Below are 21,567 nucleotides of genomic sequence, written 5' to 3'. Positions count from 1 at the left end.
CTAGAACATACTTTTCAAAATAAAACAATGTTTGATATATTCTAGACAGTTACCCTTTTGTTTATCCATGACAACTGAAACTAACCATCAAATGGATAAAGCAATCCAAGTCTAGTCAAGTAATCCTTAGGGCATATGAAAAAAGGCCTTTTAAAAAAGTTCTTTCTAGATGGATTTAATGTAATTCACCAATAAAGCATCCTCAGAAGCATAATAAAAATTCTACATAAAATGACATAGCCAGGGAAAAGGAAGATATACAGTTTGATGAAGATTCAAAATGGATGTTAACATTAAAAATGAGCAGTCATGCAATTCCTGTATAATATAAAGATTAAAATTGCAGGACACTAATTTTGCTTCCAATTTATAAGATAGTAGTTTATGGGACTACAAATAGTATTTGTAAAAAAACATATCCAATGGCATGTGCTTTGTACTGTCATTTTTCTTTAGAAAAATTGCCATTCAACCTTGTTGCATTTGTAAATTTCACCATATAGCACTGAGAATAGCTGGGCTGTCTTCAGGCATCCAAAAATGTTCTGGAAAGATAAAATATATCTGTTTTGGTTGACAATCAGGTATCCTTCATTCTATTTAAAAATTATTAACTTCTACCTTCCCACCTCTTTTAGTTCTACCTGTGTACTAGGAGGAGTATGTGGCATACCTAAGGCAGCATGGATATTGAGAAGGCACACGTGTGCACACGTTCCCATACTCTCAACCACACTCATGCATCTGCATATACACAACCACACCCTGGCTGCCTGGAGCAGCATTAAGGCAATTTTGGGGTATGTGCTGTATTCTGAACATTAATTTCATAGCGTGAGGCATGCATGATGTGCACCTAAAAGGAACAGCACCCAAGGGGTTAATGTAGAACACATATAGGCAAATATTGTCAATTATTTTATTCAAATGTTTGGAACTTAAACACAAAATCATCATTAAGTTTTCACAAAATGAGGCATCTGTCGCTTGAAAAGAAAAAAATATTTCAGAAATATGTTTACAGAAATGTAAAAATATTAGGCATCAAGACAGATGTGAACATATTCAGTAACTTGTCTTGTCTGTCAGTCTTCCTCCCAGCCGAAGATCTTGCTGTACTCGCTCAGCATGAGCTCAGCTATCTGATTTTGGTAGACCATGTGGATCGCCATGTTGCCTGCTTCATTTTCGGCTCGCAGAAGGGTGGGTCCAAATACAATCCCTAAGCTTTGTGTGGACATGAGGTTCTTGGAGGCTCTGGCCACTATCCTATGGAGAGAACAAGAGAGAAAGAAAAAGATTCCATTAGAATTTGAAGTGAAACTGTGGATACTTTGGAATTATAAAAACATTTTCTTGTTCAGGAAAAACAACTAACTTACAACAATATTTAATCATCTACCTTTTGTACTTTACTGTATGGAAATAGAAAATATGACTCTGGGGTCAAGGATACTTTGTCTTGTCTAACCTTTTATTCCTAAAATACCTGGACATCATGGGTACTCAATAAGTATTTGTGAAATGAATGAATAAACAGATTAAACAGCAAAAATTAATGTGGAGTTAAGATTTAGCCTTTGAAATGCTTGTAGTCGATGGAGGAGACAAATGAGACATGAATAAAATATATAAGAATCCAAACAAAATAAAAATAACAATACATGCATAATTAATAATCAAAGGTAGACATAAGGACTGAGAAAAATTTTAAGTTTTTAGCAATTAGAGTGTTCCTGGAGGATGCTAACTGGAATATGTTTTATAGAGGAGGTAGGTTCTGAGACATTTAGGTATATGGCAAAATTCTAAGTGTCTCCATTCATTTGGACAGCCAATTTACCTTATGCTACAATAAAATGCAGAATCCTGTAGCCAGGTGGTCCCCAAACCCTGGGCCATGGACCAGTACCGGTCCCTGCCCTGGTAGGAACTAGACCCCACAGCAGTATGTGAACTTCTGGTAACTGAGTGAAACTTCATCTGTATTTACAGCCACTCCCCATTGCTCGCATCGCTGGATAAGCTCCACATCCTGTCAGATCAGCGGTAGCAGATTCTCATAGGAGCGTGAACCCTTCTGCAAACTACGCATGCAAGGGATCTAGGTTGCTGCTCCTCATGAGAATCCAATGCCTGGTGATCTGAGGTGGAGCTGAGGTGGTGATGCTAGCGCTGGGGAGCGGCTGCAAATACAGATTATCATTAGCAGAGAGGTATGACTAAACAATAAATGCAATGTGCTTGAATCATTCTGAAACCATCCCCTGCCCCAGTCCATGGAAAAATTACTTCCATGAAACTGGTCCCCGGTGTCTAAAAGGTTGAGGACCACTGCTGTAGCCTTAGCATGGGAAAAGAATCCCATAGGAATCAAAGAAATGTTTGCTTGTGAGAGGACTGGATGGAGAGTTGCAACACCAATAAAACATTAGGATCTGGCTTTATTAATAGTAATGCCTTGCTTGTTTCAACACAAGATTTCCAAAAAGAAAATAAAGCCTCATCTTAAAAATGGAGACTTAAAAAAATAATGCTTGTTCTTACAACTGAAGCCTACTTGGTTTTATATTAAAATTCAGAAGAGTAGGATTATAGTGATGTTAAGGAAATAAGGATAGCTTATTGAAGGACAAGGTGCTAAGAAATGCTAAACCCTTCTCTCTGCCAGACCTCCCAACCCAAGGGAAATGAGAGTGTAGAGAAAAGGCAAGGCAACGGAACTTATTACAAGACAGCGGGGTCTCTGGCCTCAGAGCTCAGCGTGGAGCACTGTTGAGTTGGTTGGACTTTAGAGGACTCTGTTTGGCCGTGGTGGGTCTGTACAGTTCTGAATCACAGGAAGCAGGAAGACTTGAATTTCAGACTTGAATTCTCCCATCCTCGGGGAATATATTCCAGGACCCCCAGTGGATGCCTGAAACTGCAGAGAGTACTGAACCCTACTGCCAGCAATCAGAACATGTTTCTGTTCCGGTCTTCCGCTCACAAATGTAATATTATAGCTTTGCCATTTTAGCTAAGCACTTATCATGCATTGTGGCTGCAATTTTTGCAGTTTGAGGGGGCAACAGCAGAACTAGGAAGAATTTCTTTTTCCCTCTTCACAATCTCAAGGATGGAAGGGTCGTTCTTACCATAGATCTTAGCAACCTCAGCAGGTGATGTTTGTTCTTATTAAGTCAAGAATCTTTCCCCTTTTCTCTTAAAGGAAGCACTGTCGAGCTTCTTTTTGGCATACCTGGATTACCAGCATCAGTACTTTTGTGCTTTGGGGCCGTCGTAAAGTAAAATGAGGGCTCCTTGAACAGGAGCACTGCCGTGCGACACGGTGACAGTCGATCTGATAACTGAGAGGACCAAGTGACTAACGGGCGTGTGCAGTGTGGATATGCTGGACCAAGGGAGGCTAAATGCCCCAGGTGGGAGAGTTTGCCACGCTCCTCAGAACAATGTGTCGTTTAAAACTTATGAATTATTTGTTTCTGGAATTTTCCATTGTGCATTTTCAGACTGCAGCTGACCTCACATAACGGAAACCTTAGAAAGCAAAACTGCAGATAAGGGGAGACTGCCTGTTTTCTTTCCCTTCACAAACCTGAATCTCTGAAGAACCACTTCTGTGATCACAAGGCCAGGCCTTCCCTCTCCTGGGAAGAGACTGAGAAGGGCAAAGGCCACGTGTGCATGGCACAAGCTCGCACAAGCTCGTGACATGCACTGTGGCCGGCAAAATGTACTTGATATGACCAGTGCAAATAATAAGCAACAATGGTTACAGGCATTATTATTGTCTCACTTAATCAACATGACAATCCCATGAAACAGCTTCTATTATTAAGCCTTTTTAACAAATGAGAGCACTGAGGCATGGAGCAGCGACAAGACCAAGGTTGCACAGAGCTGAGGATCGAACTCAGGCAGTCTGGCTTCAGCACCTGTGGAAGCATCATCTCCTGGGTGTCTGTTATGACTCCTGGGCCTAATAACTGGGCTGAATTTTCACTCTGCCACCCTCCATATGATTATGAGATTCATCGGAAGAGGGTCTGAATTTTCATCCCTCGCTGTAGAATTGTGATTGACAGCCTGGTCATAGTAGGTTTCTTGTAGGCAAAATGACTCTCAAATTTGGATTGAATATTCAAGATATTCGGCCTCCCACTTTCCTTTTTCTTCTGCTTTAAATGGAGAGCATTTGCACCTGTGAGCACTGTTGGCATGGCTACATTTCTGGAAGGCATTTTCATATTTTTAGAGTATCAGTGAGTTATCTGAGACTTCAAATTTAAAGTTTCCTTTGGAATCTAAGAAGCTATCTGTGCCACTTTGCTACTTCATTTACCAGAAACCGGTTGAATGCTTTAAGCATCCTCCTACCTGTAACATGGGCAAATGCAGCAGGTCTTTGCTTCTCTTTAACACCCCAATTTATCTCAGTTTAAGATCTCTCTTGAGCCACTCCCAGACATGCATATTGTAAAAGCCATTATTAGTAAGATTCATTATGAAGGAAATATGTGTTTTTCTCTTTTGGTTTTAAATTAATCCCTTTTTATAATATTAACTCCTTCATTGACTTCACCACAGTAAAAAATTGCTAAAGGCAAACATGGAGAAAGATAATACAAATAATCATTGGAGTATCTATTAGGTGAAAGTTGCTTTAACAACTTTATCCATTGGAAGCAAAGGTCCAAATTGATAAGATTTATCTAGCAGAGAACAGGGCTCAGAAATCACATGCCATGGAGAACACAGAATCAAAAGCAAAAGAGTATTGAATGTGTGAAGGCAAATGGTCTCTCTAGGGCAAGTGTCCTCAAACTATGGCCCGTGGGCCACATGTGGGTGTTTTTGCCCGTTTGTTTTTTACCTCAAAATAAGATATGTGCAGTGTGCCTAGGAATTTGTTCATAGTTTTTTTTTTAAACTATAGTCTGGCCCTTCAACAGACTGAGGGACAGTGAATTGGCCCCCTGTTTAAAAAGTTTGAGGACCCCTGTTCTAGGGCATCTTGGCCAATGGGGTAGTAGAAGAACATTATTAGGACCTGAAGTCCAGAGAGCCTGAAAGGGGAAAGGATGAGGTAAAGGTAGATTGAGGATCGGACATATACTACAATTTTAGTTGTTGGCAGGGACAGTGAAATTTAGGCTAGCTGGGAGCCCAAACTGAGTCACATGCATAAAGATGAGGCTAGAAATCAAGGTGGGTGTCCAAGAGCTGACTGCTGTCAGGAGGTTATGGGGTAGAAGCTGGAAGAGGTCTATAGCTTTGGAGAAACTCGAGTGGGTGGAGGGGTAACTTAGCTCTCATGGGGGTACCAGAAAGGTATGGCTGGTGGAGCTCCGGCCATTAGGAAAGAGCAAGAAGGTTGGAATGGGGCTAGACTATTTTTTCTATATATTTCTCCAGTGTTTGTTATATTTTTCCTGATCAGCAAAACGCCTGGTCTTAGAATCCAGAGGAGGGTCAAATCTAGAGGAAGGACCAAGACTGTAGTTTACACAGAAGCAAGAATCAGACGCTAGAGCTGCATGGCCAAGTTCCACTTGCAGGTTTCTTTATCTTACCTGGTGAACTTCATCACAGGAGGGGGACTCCTGTAATGAATTTCTGCCAATGTATCATTTTCCTAAATCTCCTGTGGACCAATGTTCATTTTGCACCCTTATGCATGTGTAAGTATGGAATATTCATTCCACCTCAAACCTGTATCCTTTGTGTCCATTTCTCTGCACGCTTTCCATTTGATTTTAATAAAACTCTAAATCATGAGTGCCTTAAAATAATCTTATTATAAGTAAAATTTTAGAAGTAACACACTTTAGTATTCTTGCTATATTTGCATTACTGCAGGTTAAATTTTCTTGGCAGCTTGGAATATTTTTGCCTATGTTGGAAAAATTAAATTACTTATAACTTTTAGAACATTCAAGTGTAATTAAGAAAGAAAGTTAATAAGAAAATATAGATGTATATTATACAGAATATATGCTATATTGTTTATTCACTGTTATAAAATGCGTGCATGTGTATGTATATCTCTCTCTCCATATATATAAATTGGCAATTTATTTTCTGAATATCAACCAAACAGTAGATGGTGTGTTAAGAAATCACAGTCTTTAGTTTAGAAAAGATGGTGAGGGTGAAGACCAATTTGGGGTAGAAGTCACCAACTACGGAACTATATGATTCATGTTGACAGGCAAATATATTCTCATATTAAAGTTTAAATTAGACTAGACCCCTTTCTAATAGACAGTGAGGATAGACATTTCTAGCAAAGAAGGCCCCCAAATGAGGATGTCTGGGGAAAATGTATTAATGCTCTTATAAACTTCACCATTCAAATGTGAACTTATATATTCCCTACCTCGCTAGACTACTAAATGGTTAAGTGGTTGATTTAGAACCACACAGGGAATCAACCACAATTTCAAAAATATAGTTAGAATACTATCCTGCAAAATTATTTATATCTCATTTTTTTTAACCTCACATCGATAGATATCATAATTTTCACTCTTACTGTGGGGACCAGCTGGGCATTGCAAGTGCCATTATTTCTGAAGGCTTCAACTAGGAAAACATATGTAGAAGAGAAACATAGGCTACTGAAAGAAATAAAATGCCTGCATGGGAAAAAATAATTCAGTCTTGTATCTAAGATGGAAAACTCTCAAAAACAGTAAGTTGTACTTCCAGTAGCTTAAACTATAGCTGAGTTGTATTGTTGGAGGGGAGGATCTAATTCAGAGACCATATATTAATATATTGTTTACCATGGATTTGGCAATACCTTTAATTAAAGTGGGTTCTGCAAAAACATCATTTCTGTGGGATGCTTCACAAAATATGGCATTCCAAAGCACATGTTTTGGAGAAAATTGCATGTCATTTTTTTCTTCTTGGACATTCACCATGCACAAAAGTATAATAAAGGCTCTGAGAAGTCCTGCAGAAAAGAATATCCCTGCTCATCTTTGTTCAACTTGTGTCTTCCCTAAATTACTTGCTTGTCATATGGTCATACACAGAGTCTCTTTCCTGAGTAACACTGATGATTGTATGTTAGGAAATGCTTCTCTAGTGTGCTTTGCTAGGGGCCTCCTGTATATAAGTCTGAAAATGTTGTAGACTTTATCCTCCTATGCTGCCTTGGCTTCACAGGTCTGTAGCAGCTAACTCAGAAAGTGGTCAGATTGTGGTCATTTCTAGCTAATTCCACCCCTCTGGTAGGGCTTAGATTTCATTAGCCCTTAAATGACAGTGTTGTAAATTCTGAGCAATAATTTAGCCTGTTGTTAGCAAAGAACTGGAAGAAACTCCCCTTGATGACAAAACAAAGCCTGAAAGGCAAAAGAACAAATCTGGATGAGAAAATAAGGGCAAAGACGTAGTTGAGAGACTAACACACAGTGAACTGGTAGGTGGGCAGGAAGGTGCAAAAACATTCAGATCTTCTGTCCACATTTGGGAATTCTTCTTGATGTGTGTTTACTCACCATTAATTTACGCCCAAGAAATCCTTATAGCAAAGATATCTGATTCTAAGCAACATGAAGAGCTCAAAGTTTAGTGCCTACTAACTAATGCTTAACTGATAGGAAAAAAGACCCCAAACTGCAACTCTTTTGAGAAAGGCTATATATATTAATACTGCCTAGTTTAAAATAATCAGACAAAAATAATCATGACTTTATGAATTTGTTCATGAAATAGCACTTCATCTATATTCGTACTAAAAGCAATTCTTATACTGCTAAGTAAAATTCAAGTTTACAAAATCCCAAAATGCATAAGAATTCATTTTTATGGCAAGAGCTGAAAAGTGATACATAGTTTACAGAATAAAAAGAAGAAACGTCAGAGCTACCTTTTGTCAGGCCCAGCTGAAAGGAGCAATGATCCATCAATTTAAGTTTATTTTAGAAACAATCTATAATCCAGTGCTACAGATGTTGGACCCCAGACAAAAAAAAAAAAATTCCTCTCAAAAAAGCCTTATGCTGGGTAAGTTTTTCCGAAAATGAGCTGAATTGCTAACTCAAAGAAATTTCTTAGTTGCGAAAAATCATAGCCAAATGACTCAAACTGAAAGAGAACTTTACTATAAAACTAAAAATTAATGCTGAATTAAGAAGACTCAAGCATTTAATAATAGTCCAGCTCTGAACAGATTTATGGATGCAAACTTCCTTTTAAGTTTGTGCTTTGTTGTTACCACAGTGACTTGCAAAGCATGTTGAAAGCCACATAATGGCCCACAGGACAATTCCCAAGTCATGGAGGTGTGTTAGAATGTTCCCCTCCCTATCTATGGAATCCTCTGATTTTCCAATACACATAACTTTAGGATGCTTTTACTTGAATGAGGAGAGTGTGGTGGCAAATGTATTCCTGCCATTGGGTCACACCTGGCTTGCAAAATATAGCTCAGCCACTGCATGTGAAATGCTAATTGTGACTTTGACCACTTAACTGAAGAGAGGCTGTTAAAAATAGAATAAATTTTCAATATGCTCAACTTATGTTTCCTATGTGCTATAACTATTTTGGGGGGGATTCATGCTAACCATATGTTTGCCTACCCTCAATTTGCACAAACTATACTGCTATCTACACTGGCCTTTTTATAAGATTGGGGACTTAGCAGAAATTCTACCTTTTTTAAAGTTATAGTTGTAAGTCAGAAACATTTTCAAGTATTGCAAAAGCAAGAGAGCATTCGCAAGTGTTTTTACATTTAACATTAGTGTGTTTCAAGGTGGTCATTCACAGATAATTCAGCCATTTTTTTGTATGTTGATTTATAAATCCATTGGTTTAAACTAATTGAGAAGTCTTCAATTTTATATCTAAACATCAGATCATTATTATTTTCCAAAATGAGTTAATAACTATCTCCTACATGGGAATTACTGTTATATTCTGACATTTTTGCTTTTGAATAATCTTTAAAGCCATGTGCATACAATTCTCTGAAAGCACATTATAGGAAAGGCAGTTGCATATTGATAGCTACCATGGCTTTATTCTTTGCAATTATTGAACCTCTTTGTATTAATTTCAATACAGAAGATTGAAACATTTTCAATTATTCACTTTTTTCATATTTTTATTGATTGGACATTATAGAGATATGCTAAAGTACCTTTAAAGCAATATTGAGAATATTTAATAAGCTGTGAGCACTAAAAAATAAAAAAATGAATAGCCCATAGGCATCAATTAATAATTTATTTCTACTTGGAATATGTATTCTGTAAGGTGACAACAACCGCAGATAAAATGGAATATCAGAGCCAAACCCCTGACATAATACATAATATCAAAAAGAAACATTAATCTACCCCTGTAATACTCTGAAATAAAAAAAAATGTAGACATGAGACTGGCAAAACTCACTAGTGTAAAATGAAAAAAAAAAAAAGAAAAGTTACTATTTGTTGAATACCTTCTATGTGCTAACCACTATGCTTCAACTATATCACAATTTTTAAAGGCAGAATTAAAAAGCAACTTTGATTTCTTTTTTCTGATTATAAAATAATACATTCTATTCGAGAAAACTGAAAAAAGTTTAGAAGAGTATAGTGAAGGAAAATAAACACTGGTGATTCAATGTAACCATTTATTCATTCATAGAAATCTATCCAATACCTACTGGGTGTTGAACAGTGCTCTGGATGTTGGGGATAGTGCAATGAGTAAAACAGACAAAACGCCCCTACCCAGATGAAGCTTATAATCTAGTGAGAGAGAAACAGACAAGGAACAATACACTAATCAAGAAACAATCTGGCCGGGCACGGTGGCTCACAGCTGTAATCCTAGCTCTCTGGGAGGCTGAGGCGGGTGGATTGCTCAAGGTCAGGAGTTCGAAACCAGCCTGAACAAGAGCGAGACCCCGTCTCTACTAGAAATAGAAAGAAATTAATTGGCCAACTAATATATATAGAAAAAAATTAGCCGGGCATGGTGGAACATGCCTGTAGTCCCAGCTACCTGGGAGGCTGAGGCAGGAGGATGGCTTGAGCCCAGGAGTTTGAGGTTGCTGTGAGCTAGGCTGATGCCACGGCACTCACTCTAGCCTAGGCAACAAAGTGAGACTCTGTCTCAAAAAAAAAAAAAAAAAAAGAAACAATCTGATTTCAGATACTGAAGTACTTCAAGAAAAACTACGAGGAGAAACAGTTCTTCTACTGACCCTGGGGAGCTTTTTGAAAATCCCGATGGTCTGGAATCCATTCCCAGAGATTCTCATTTTCTCAGTCTGGGCAGGGGCAGGCTGCTCCTATTTTTTGAATAGCACCCAGGTAACTCTAATGAGCAGAGAGTGGTGGGAAGTGCCACATGGGAGCAGACAGGGTTCTCAGGGAAGCCTTCTCCCAGGGAGATTTGAGCAGCGGCCTTGCTAAGGCGCACATAGCAGGGGAAGAAGAATTCCAGGCAGGGAACAGTAGTAGGTACAGCACTGTAGTGGTGAGCTTGTGCTTAGTTGTTTCAGGAAAGGAGAAGAGCATACGCAGTCTGGCTGGAGACCAGGGAGTGAGGGGAAAGAGAGAGGAAATACTTGGGGGCCTTGGTAAAAAATTGGGATTTAATAATGCCTAATGGGAATCAATTCTTGGGTTTTGAACAGAAGAATGCTGCTACTGACATTCAGAGATGATGTTAATGTTTTGTATAATTTATCTACCTACATATTGGAGAAAATGCACTTTTTATAATTGTATATCCAGCATTTTCCACTTCTAACATGAGCAATTGCCATTTCTTATATATGTAGTAGTCATTACCTTATATGGGACAGAATGAGTTGTATCTTATGATTTCTTAGCATAAGTGAGATTGATAAATGAAAAAAATCTTTCCACGTACCCTTCCTCCATATTTTGGAGTATTTCTTTAGGCAGTGGTCTCCAAGTAGGAGCAATATTGCATCCTTCTCCCCACTCACCCCCATCTCCTGCAGCCCCTGAGGCATTTGGCAATATCTGAGGATGTTTTATTGTTGTCATGACTGGGCAGGGTGGGAAATTGCTACCGGCATCTAGTGGGTACCAGCAAAGACTGCTGATAAACATTCTGCAATGCACAAGACAGCCTACAATGGTGAGAATTATCCAGCTCCAAATGGCAACAGTGGTGTTGTTTAGAAACCCTGCCTTAGGGTAAAATAGTAGAAATGTAACAACTAGATCAATGGCTCTCAAACTTTATCATCATCATGATAATTTGGAAGGTGGGTTAAAATACAGGTTGCTGGGTTCCACCCCCAGATTTCTGACTGGGCAAGTCTAGAGAGAGACTTGATAAACTGCATCCTTTACAAGTTCCCAAGTGGTAGTAATAATTCTGGCCCAGGACTGCACCTCGAGAACTAGCACTGGATCATTAAGTTACGGCTCTTCTTTTCTTAAAACATGATATCATGTGGGAGGACCTATTAATCCTGTTAGCATTATTATCATTTGGTATTATTCTTTTTAAAATAATTGCCATAGGCAAAAGATGGTTTGTCATTCTTTGCATGTAGGAAATGGTGATGAAGTTAACAAAAGCAAACAGTCACGTGCATTTTTTTCTTCTGTGACTATCTTCTGCCCTTTTTACTATGAAAATATATAATTTTATGATTGTTTATTTAACCCATCTTATTTATTTTCTATAGCAAAACTAATGCATAGTCTTTGAAAAATAATGTCCTAATCAGAAGTATCTAAAGTAAAAGTAAAAACCTACCCTGTTTTCTAGTTAAACTTCTTTATAACTATAATTAACAGATGGGTGTTCCTTCTGGATGTTTTTCTACCCATCTATCTATCTATCTACCTATCTTTATATATATATATATACACACACACACACATATATATGTGTATATATAATTTTTTTCTTTTTAAAAAAGATGAAAAAAATACATAATGTTCTATAATTTCCTTTTCCCCCCTTAACTATATATCATGGGCATCTTTCCAAGTCAGTACATATAAAAATACCTCATTCTTTTTTAAAAGTTGTTACATTTTATAGTATGGAAATACCTTAATTTATTTAACCATTCCCCTGCTGGTGGGCTTTTACGTTAGTTCTAATTCTTTGCTATTACTGATAATGCTCTAATAAATATCCTTTTATATATAGATTTCTAAGTTTTAAATGTATTAAGAAGAGTAACTTTTCATTGTTTTTACATCTCCCAATGCTTGTGTTCCTTAATTTTATTTACTTAAATTCGAATGTAGTCATATATATTATTATTTCTTTTGGAATTTCTACCATTGTTTTTTTAATTATAAAATTCATCCATTTAAAGTGATCAGATAAATATCAAAGTTTTCTCCTAGTTTTTTAAAAAATTATTTCACTTTTAAACATACCCCTTAATTCATCTTAAATATATTTTAGTGTGGGAAATTTGATGGTAATTTAAATTTATTTTTTTCCTAAAGGCTAGGTAATTTCCCCAATAACATTGGTTGAATAGACCACCACTCTCTATTGATTTGTGATGCTACCTTTTTCATGCAGTTTCCCACACTTGGCTACACACACCCTGGTATTCTTGTGCTGATAATGCCAGTGAATTCTGAACCAGTACTTTGCTGTTTAAATCACTATCTCTTTATTGTGTATTAGGAATATTTCTTCTCTCATATTTTTCCTTCTTTTTTTTTTTTTTTTTACCCAAAGTAAAGGAAACTTTTCAGATGAACAAAATTAGCCTGAGAAAGAGTGAATAATTTGATCAAGGTCACACAGGGAGTGCCTGGCCCAGCCTAGATTAAGATGAAGATCTTTATTACTCTGGGATGTGGATATTCTCTCTGTAAATAACTTAGATCCAAGAATTCTGGGTTTGAAATCAAAGGGATTCTTACTGGTGAAGACCTGAGACCCGAGGAAGACTTGGGAGAGAAGCAAGTCAGAGTCAGCAAGAAGTCTTGAGTGAGATATTTTGATTTTTTAAATCACATAATCCACCATCCAAGGACGTATCTACACAGATGAGAAAGGTATTCCGATGGAAGAAAAAAACAAGCTAGTATGTTTTTAAAAATTAAACTGTCGCATTATTCTCCAGATTCATAGTTTTTAAACTTCTGAAAGCATTCATTTTTCACTGTGAACGTAAATGCCCTATTAGCAAAATGATTGAGAATTTCAGTTATGGTTTCCCTTAGGTGTTTTCCCTCAAGCTTTAAAATGGTTTTCAGCAGTAAAAGAAGTCTTAATTTTTATTCCCTGAGCTCTACTGATATACCAATAACCAGTGATAATATCAACATCCTTGGAAGATGTTGCTCTGCAGTTAGGGGACAAAGGCTAGAAAATATATTACATGTTGGTAGTATTTTTAGAAAGAAAAAAAACTATAAGACCATCATTATTCTCTACTTGAATTTGTCCAACAAAGCAGTTTAAAAACTAGTGTTAGTAACATTTTATGCAGAATATTGAATGTTGTGCATGGATCAGCATTAATTAAACCAAGCAGAATAATGCACCTAATTATAAGATATTAGTGGAAAATAGGGAACTTAAATATTTGCCTTGTGATGTTAGCTAAACCTGAAAGGAATCCTTTCAGTATGCAGAGGCAGAATTCCCCAACTTCTTTTTTCATATAGGTGAAGAAAAGAGCTACTTCACTTCTCATTAAGAGTACCTACATAAAATCTTCAGACGTTTTCTTGAAAATTGCCTCTTTGTTTAAATAAGGGTCCCAGAATAGATGAAAGAGAATCAGTTGCAATCTGGGTACCATCATGCTTAATTTTACTTTTTGAGGAGAAATACGTTTTAGATACTTTCTTTAGTGACTTCTTAGAAATTGTTTAAAAAATTTGAGACAAGATCTCTCTGCTGCCCTGGCTGGTCTTGAACACCTGCGCTCAAGCAATCCTCCTGCCTCAGCCTCCTGAGTTTCTGGAGCTACAGGCATGCACCACAGCACCTGGCAGTGACTTGACTTTAAGAGGGACACTAAAACTAGTGAGCACCAAGGTGAATGTGCCCAGCAGTATGTCTCCTAAATGGAAGAGCCCAGAAGCTGAAGGTATTTGGTTTGTAGAAAAGAACAGTTAGAGAAGCCATGATGGCTGACTGCAAAAAGCAACGATATGGAAGAAAAATCAAACTTCCCTCTTGTAATTCAGCTATTGGAATTGCCCCAAAGACCAATTTTTACCTTCATATGAAGAATTAGTGTTGTGAAAATAGAAAAGGGTGCTTCAAAACAGTAATGGATTCATATTTACTATGGAAAATTTAGAAAATGCAGACAAGTCAAAATAAGAAAATAACAATCATTCACAATTCTACCACTTAGATATTAGCACTACTAAGATTTGTTATAGATTTTTTTTCCTATATATACTGGAAAAGTACTGAGAGCATCTATCAAGGTTATTAAATACTTTATATATAAAAAGGCCATGAGTTCCCCATCAGGAGAAGTATTCAGGCAGGATATTTGAGATTCCTGTATTGGATGATAGGTCGAATGACCTTTGGAATGTGGTTTGGGCTCCCAGAGTAATGACGAAAGAATGGACATTCTGGGAAAGACAAAATATCATTCGAGACAAGATGGGATAATATATAATAACCGAGGTTTCTTCTCCACCCTTCCTTGTACCTCTTGCCTTTCCCCAAGAGTCAGTCATCCGCATTTATGGCCTCAGCAGAGGAGTGATACAGCAGAAAAGCAGAGAAAGCTCTTTTGATTTTTGCAATGCAGGGCATTTGAATTGCAAAGGATTGTGCCTCTGAGTTTCAAAAGCCTAAGTGCCAAAGGCCTCAGAGCTGCAGCCAGCTATGGCCTAATCAGTAAATTGGAAGGTAGATGAAGAGCCAGGCCGCTCTGCTGCCAGACTACAGAAAGATTTTCTGGACTGGGGGAGGGAGAGTCTCAGAGAGCTGAGACTTTGGTGAGGTCCCATGTAAGTGGCCCAGTCCTGAGTCCTTCCTAATCCCCTTCCCTGGGTGTGCGGGCTGTTTAGAAGGTTTGAGGATCCTGAGATCAGAGAGACCCATGTTCTTCTCCTTGGGGAAAACCTAGTAATATGGCAAGATTCCAGAGCTGCCCATGCCCAGTATACCGGCAATGGTTAGGTAGAAAATGCTGCCTGGTACATGGAGGCAAAGGTGGCCTGCAGTAGCTTCACAGAGAACCCTGAACGGTTACTGAGATCCAGGTGTGGGGCTGGGAGTTGAGGATGATGACTGAAAATCAGATGGGAATGAGGACCAGCCTGCAGAGGTGACAAGAGCCAGACACTTTCTCCCCTGCTAATCTGCTTTAATATCATTCTTCAGTAGAATGGAAATGCCTTAAGCACAAAGACTTTGTTTCCGCTTTGTGCTGTCTCACTGGACCAAGACTAGTGTTTGGCTCATAAGTACTAGGTGCTCAACAAATATATGTCAAAATACTGTACAAATATGCCTCCCTACCTCCAAATGCTCAGGCTGTACATAGCCCTCCAGAACTAGAAACAATCCCAGGAAAAGTCTAGAAGACAGTTTGAGTTGACTAAATTCAACTTATTTAGATGCATGGGTCTTGAAAGAGAAATTAGTTTCAATCATAGCACAATGATTACATTTCTTGCACATCTGAGTTTCCTACTCACTCTGAGAGGACAAGAACATGAAGGCACAAATGAAGAGAGCTAATATATCCTGAGAGCCTGTGAAGGGCCTGTAATTGTGCAGGGTGCCTTTCCTTCCCTATACTATCTGACAATGAGTTTCCAACGTGTACCCAGTTTGAACAAAAGTGGTGAGAGGAGTTTAGAATACAGAACAATTTTTATCTGGTTTCTACTACAGATGGTGTGAAGATAATGGCACCATTTTGGGGGGACATCTAAAATTTGACCATCAAATTCTATTTTTGGTCAAATCCTCGATGCATCCGCAGAAATACAAACACTTTCAAAAGGTATCCAATACTTTGCTCAAAGAAAGAAAATTATTTATTTTGCTTTCACACGTATGCGCTTATCATCTGTACTGTACTGGAGGAATGAATCTTGCCAGTTTCTGCATATGTCCTTATAAATATGAATGCCGGGCTAACTCATGATTCTAGAGTCCAGCACATTCCATGTCGAAAGAAGTTCTACAACATGAAATGTCGCATGCTTCAGGGACCACTATCAAGCATTTATCAAGTCTTTTAAAAGATGCTCTTAGTCTCCAGGCTGCTAAGGGACCATTCCTACATTTGTCAATTTGATAATGAGGGTGGCTGCTTTGGATACAGAGATGGGCCAGTCAGGTCCCCTTCCAAGGAAGGACTTCTTGCCTAGTTGCAGGGTTAGCAGATGGCCTTTATCAGTCCTCTGCAGGATTTGCCTCAGTCACAGTGAGCTGCTTCGCTTAAGGACACTGTCTGATCCCACAGTGTAAAGACTGGACCATTCTCACCCAATGTGAGACAACTTTGACAGGCTCCATGTGCTCTGGAGCTCCCCATGGGTCTGGCAGAGGGCTTTATTAGGTTTGCACCTTTGTTCAGTTTCTTCCTCTGTCCAATCCTGTTGCCAACTTCCCTTTCTATAGAGGTTGAGCCTTAATAATACCCTGCATGTCAAGCTGTATTTCAGGTGCTACTTATGGAGAACTTAACTTGTGATTATTGGTTCTAGGAGTGGTCCAAGAAAGCCAGCCATAAGATGGGGATTGGACCTGGGTCACCTGCTGCCTGGCTGGCAAGGAGGAGTCTGTCGATAGTGACAAGTGGGGTGTAGACAGACCCTGGCACAAGGTGGCAGTCCAATTGTTAAAATTCTCACCAGTGGTGAATTGGGATGCTGTATCTGTGGGGGAGACTAGCTGGTGTAATGTATGAGACATTTAAAAATAATAGTGGGAGGGGGTGGATAGAAACTACAAAGTCAATGATATTGAAGAGCTATTGCTAAGCACCACTGAAACTATACAAAAAAGTTGCATGATTATAGGGGCCTTTGCTCTTTAAATGCAGGTTGACTACAGGAAACTAGGCTACAGAACTAGGCTCACTGAAAGCAATGCGGATGACAAGACACTGAAATAACAGAGTCCCTGGTGGTGGGGATTAACCGCTAAAAGCCAGGGAGGTGCAATTTTAATAACAACCAGCAGGGCTGAGGGGCAGCCAAGGGCCCCGATGCACAGAGTGTTATGAAGATGGTCACTAGAACATGGCATCCTCAAGAGCAAAATAAATGGGCAACCAAAGAAGATGCTCTTCTGTTTATATCATGTATTAGAATGACACATGTGATCACTGTGTTATAAGCTACTGCTGATTCCTGGGCACATGGGCATTCTTGGGTCCAGGGACCAGCAGTCAAGAAGAAGAGTCACTGTGTAGACAGGTGTGATTAACACTGACCAAACAAAGGAGGTAGGGTTGCTGTTACACAATGGGGACAGCAAATAATGTGTGTGGCATCCACATGCACCACGTGAGGCTCCAAGTTCTCTGTTGCTCAGTTGTGATGGCTAATGGACAGGGTGGAAATCCTTGTCAGAGAAGATGTGGTGAACAGGAATTTGGACCACCCATGGAGGAGAGTCTGGAACACTGCATCAGATCAGCCACGTGACCGGTAGAGGCCATTAGCTGAGCTGAGCAGAATCTAGAATAGATAATAGAAGAAGGAGACAAGGAGCTGAGCTCAGGCCTAGCTGCACTGTGGAGCTTGTACATCATCCTTCTAAAGCTTTCTCTTCAAAAGTATTAATATTTCTCAGAGATAGCCCACATCCAATGACTGATCTCAGGGAGTATACTGAAGCCAAGCCGTTCTGGCCCACCTCAAGACAACTGTGATGGCCCTAGGTGCCCCAGAGCTCCTGTGGGTGGTCAGGCTTTGTTGGGTCCACAGCACAGTTTGACTTCTCTTTCTTTCCCATCCTGTTCCACCTCTCCTTCTGTTGGTATTAACAGATAACTGGTGCCATGTTAAAATCCAACCTATGACAGTAGCCATGAGCTCTGGGGCACCAGAGAAGTTACCATGGAAAGAGAACTGGTTTGTGAAAGAGAAGACCTGAAATCTAATCCAGAGCCTAGGTCTGCCCAGCCCTGTGTTCATGAATCATTTCCTTCCACCTGGAATTCATGTTGAATCACCAGCAAAACTTGGGTAGCACCATCATACTATATCTGTAGAGTACTTTATATTTTCCACACTTGTTCTGGTCATTCTAGGGCAGAGATTCTCAGTTCAGCCTGCATATTAATATCATCTGTGGAATATTCAAAACCATATCAACATCTGGGACTCATCCACAGAGCTGTCCCAAATGCCCTGCAGTGAGGCCTGAGTATATTTTAAAAGCTCTGCATGTGATTTTGTTGTACCTGGTGGGAGATAACCACTGCTCTAGGGAGAAGCTGCAAGCTGGAATCTCAGAATCTTAAGTACTAGTTCTGTATGTCCTGACTGTGTGCTATTAGATAGGCCTCAGCAGTTCTCTGAACCTCAGATTCCTCATTTAGAAAGTAACTCAATGGCAAAAATGATCTCATGGGTTGTTTAGAAGAGTAAATAAAAAATATATGTGAAAACTCTTTTGCAAGCTATAGAAACACTAATTTTTATTACATGTGATTACCTTTGCTTGTGTCAATTGTTATTTTATAAACAAGGAAAGGGAGATTAGGACTCACTGGTTTTCCATTCTGGCTAGAGCTTTTAAAGAAGGGAAGGGATTACACAGAGATTCTGATTTGGTAGTTCAAGGTTGAGGCCCAGGACTCTGAGTTTCTATAAAGCTTCACAGATGAACCTGGAGTGCAGCCAGGGTTAGGGACTTCTTGGTTAGATGATCTGTTCAAAGTTCATAAAACAAAGTCAAAGAACAAGGACTCAACTCTTGACCTTTCCTTACCTCTCTGGAGTTTTATCTACTATTGATATTATCCATGCTGAGTTTTCATTCATGTACGTACTTCTTATCATAATATTATATATGTTAGTCATAAAACATAATAATAGAGATAAAAGGGATTTTAAATTTAAAACATTATATAAATATAATATGCTCTGATTATTAAATGTTAAAATAATTACTCCTATCCCATTAGAGCTAAATCATATGATTTGTGCGCTTTTAGTAAGCAAGGGGGGAAACGCTCTAGCTAACATAAGCTATTTTTAAGATTATATGAACCAAGCATAAATTAAACAATGTGACACCAAGGCTGAAATAATGTAAGCAAGCACCAAATGAAACATTTAAGTGAATTCAAAATAGAGTAATGTACTGTTACCTACTGTTATCCTATCTTGAACATGCTGACTTAATGTAGCATTGTGAAGGAAGGGAATAGAATAGAGACAGAGAGAAGGATACATAGAGAAATGAAGATCATTTTAGTGTGATCATGACCAGGCCATTCATATTTCTCATATAGCCTGGAAACAATTGCATATTTATTGGAAGATATGACCTTTAAATATTCGTTACTTGCAAAAAGACAAATATTCTAGAAGCTGGGTGTTAGCCTGTGGAGTCATCTGTCCTGCATGCTCTTCGATTGGAGGGCACTGCAGGGAGAGTGAAAACTGTAGTTGAGCAAACGTGTTACTTATTCTTTACATTTCCAGACTTTAGGGTAAGCTCTCTTTGACAGCTCCATGATTTCTTTAACACAGCAAATCTTTAATCAGTCTAGATATGTTAAAATGTGATTTTTTACAGTGAATTGACCTGAGTTGAGTACTTGAGTTGAAATGTGTATTTTTTCCCTCTCAAAAGCTGACTTGTAGGGAGAAAAAAATCAGATATTCTATGATATACTTTGCCTTAGTGACAAGATGTTTTGGGGGAAATCATCCAAGCTTGAAATAAAATCTTTATTGAAAGTAATTCTACATTCATGCCAGTCAGATACATTGTCGGATTAGACCAGATATCCCAGGGGAAAACTACGGGTATATGCACCAGGCAGAGTTGATTATTTGGACCTCCTGTCAGTTTTTAACTTCCTGACAATGGCTGAAGCATTCACGGCCGCTACAACTCTGTTTTCATCTTTATTTTGAGAGAAAGTTAATATACTTTACCTTAACTATGCCAAATGTACTGGAAAATAACCCAGTAATAAGATATACCCCGCCTACCCAGTGATATCTGTGTGTAGAGAGCATTTAGCTGTGCATTTTAAAGAAACAAATAGAAGCAGCAAATGACTGAAAGATATTGTGATTATTTTTTCTGCTTGAACTTTAAAATTTTCTTGGCAAAGCCTCCGTGCACTGCCTTAAAACCAGTGTGTATACATAATCATGGGGCCAAGTAAATGGCTTTCGTTGCAAATTCCCTTCAAATGGCAGGGCGGCCTTTTTTCTTTTTTTTTCTATTAGAGTAATTCAGTTATCAATGTTATTTGGTGTCAAAAAGAAAGACACAGGTGGGCCAGGTGACATTTGTTTCCATTTAGAGAATCAGCAACAGCTTAGGATGTCACTTTTGAAAAGGTCATAGAATTGCTTTTTGGACATAATTAACAGTGTAACCAAAGAAGAGAGAAAAAGGCATAATTTCAAATTTGGAATTATATTCTGATTCATGGTGAAGACAACATAGCAGTGTAGTTGCAAAGGAAAGGAAATAGGTAGGAAATACAATAGGTGTTTGATAATAACCACATTCACTTGAAAATTCACAACTGAATTTCACAATTATCATCTTTTGGTTGTATATTCTAAAATTAACTGCTCTCCTATCACCAAAGAACAGATGCAAGAAGGTGAAGTGGCCTTTGACTTGACTCAAGTTTAAGGACAGAAACGATAATTTAGTATCATGTTGCAGAAAATCACAACATATTCCCCTAGACAAAAAAATCTCAATGTAAAAAGAACCATATTTCTTACCTGAAAAATGACTTGGTTGATAACTTAAAACTGAAGTTTAAAAAACTTTGTTTCTGGCCGGGCGCTGTGGCTCACGCCTGTAATCCTAGCTCTTGGGAGGCCGAGGCGGGCGGATTGCTCAAGGTCAGGAGTTCGAAACCAGCCTGAGCAAGAGCGAGACCCCGTCTCTACTATAAATAGAAAGAAATTAATTGGCCAACTGATATATATATAAAAAAAAAAATTAGCCGGGCATGGTGGCGCATGCCTGTAGTCCCAGCTACCCGGGAGGCTGAGGCAGAAGGATCACTCGAGCCCAGGAGTTTGAGGTTGCTGTGAGCTAGGCTGACGCCACGGCACTCACTCTAGCCTGGGCAACAAAGCGAGACTCTGTCTCAAAAAAAAAAAAAAAAAAAAAAAAAACTTTGTTTCTAAGTTAAAAAAAGATCATGAATGTCCTTTAATAGATGGATGATTAAACAACTGTGGTATAGCCACACAACGGAATATGATTGAGTGATAAAAAGAAATGAGCTACCAAACCACAAAAAGGTGTAGGGTCATCTTAAATGCATATTGCTAAGTGAAAGAGGCCAGTCTAAAAAGGTTACATACTGTATAATTCCAAGTACCTGATATTCTGGAAAAGGCAAAACTTTGGATGCAGAAAAAGATCAGTGATTGCCAG

The 21,567-nt window shown here is 38.6% G+C and overlaps 1 protein-coding gene across 2 annotated transcripts in view; it reads right to left on the bottom strand.

The window, feature by feature from the left end:
* Window positions 1-905: 905 nt before the first annotated feature.
* ARHGAP15 (Rho GTPase activating protein 15) overlaps window positions 906-21,567 on the bottom strand; it is a 604,592-nt gene continuing 583,930 nt past the window's right edge. The window contains exon 14 of one of the 2 annotated variants that reach the window (XM_020288414.2): window positions 906-1,269. In XM_020288414.2, coding sequence (XP_020144003.1) covers window positions 1,086-1,269 — 184 coding nt within the window. In that variant the 3' untranslated portion in view covers window positions 906-1,085. The remainder of the gene's footprint in view (window positions 1,270-21,567) is intronic. The other variant, XM_020288413.2, reaches the window with a different exon arrangement.

The sequence above is a fragment of the Microcebus murinus genome, chromosome 8 (assembly GCF_040939455.1).
Source record: "Microcebus murinus isolate Inina chromosome 8, M.murinus_Inina_mat1.0, whole genome shotgun sequence".
Lineage (NCBI taxonomy): Eukaryota > Metazoa > Chordata > Mammalia > Primates > Cheirogaleidae > Microcebus > Microcebus murinus.
Note: the sequence above shows the minus strand (reverse complement) of the source record. Positions and strands in the feature narration are given on the sequence as shown.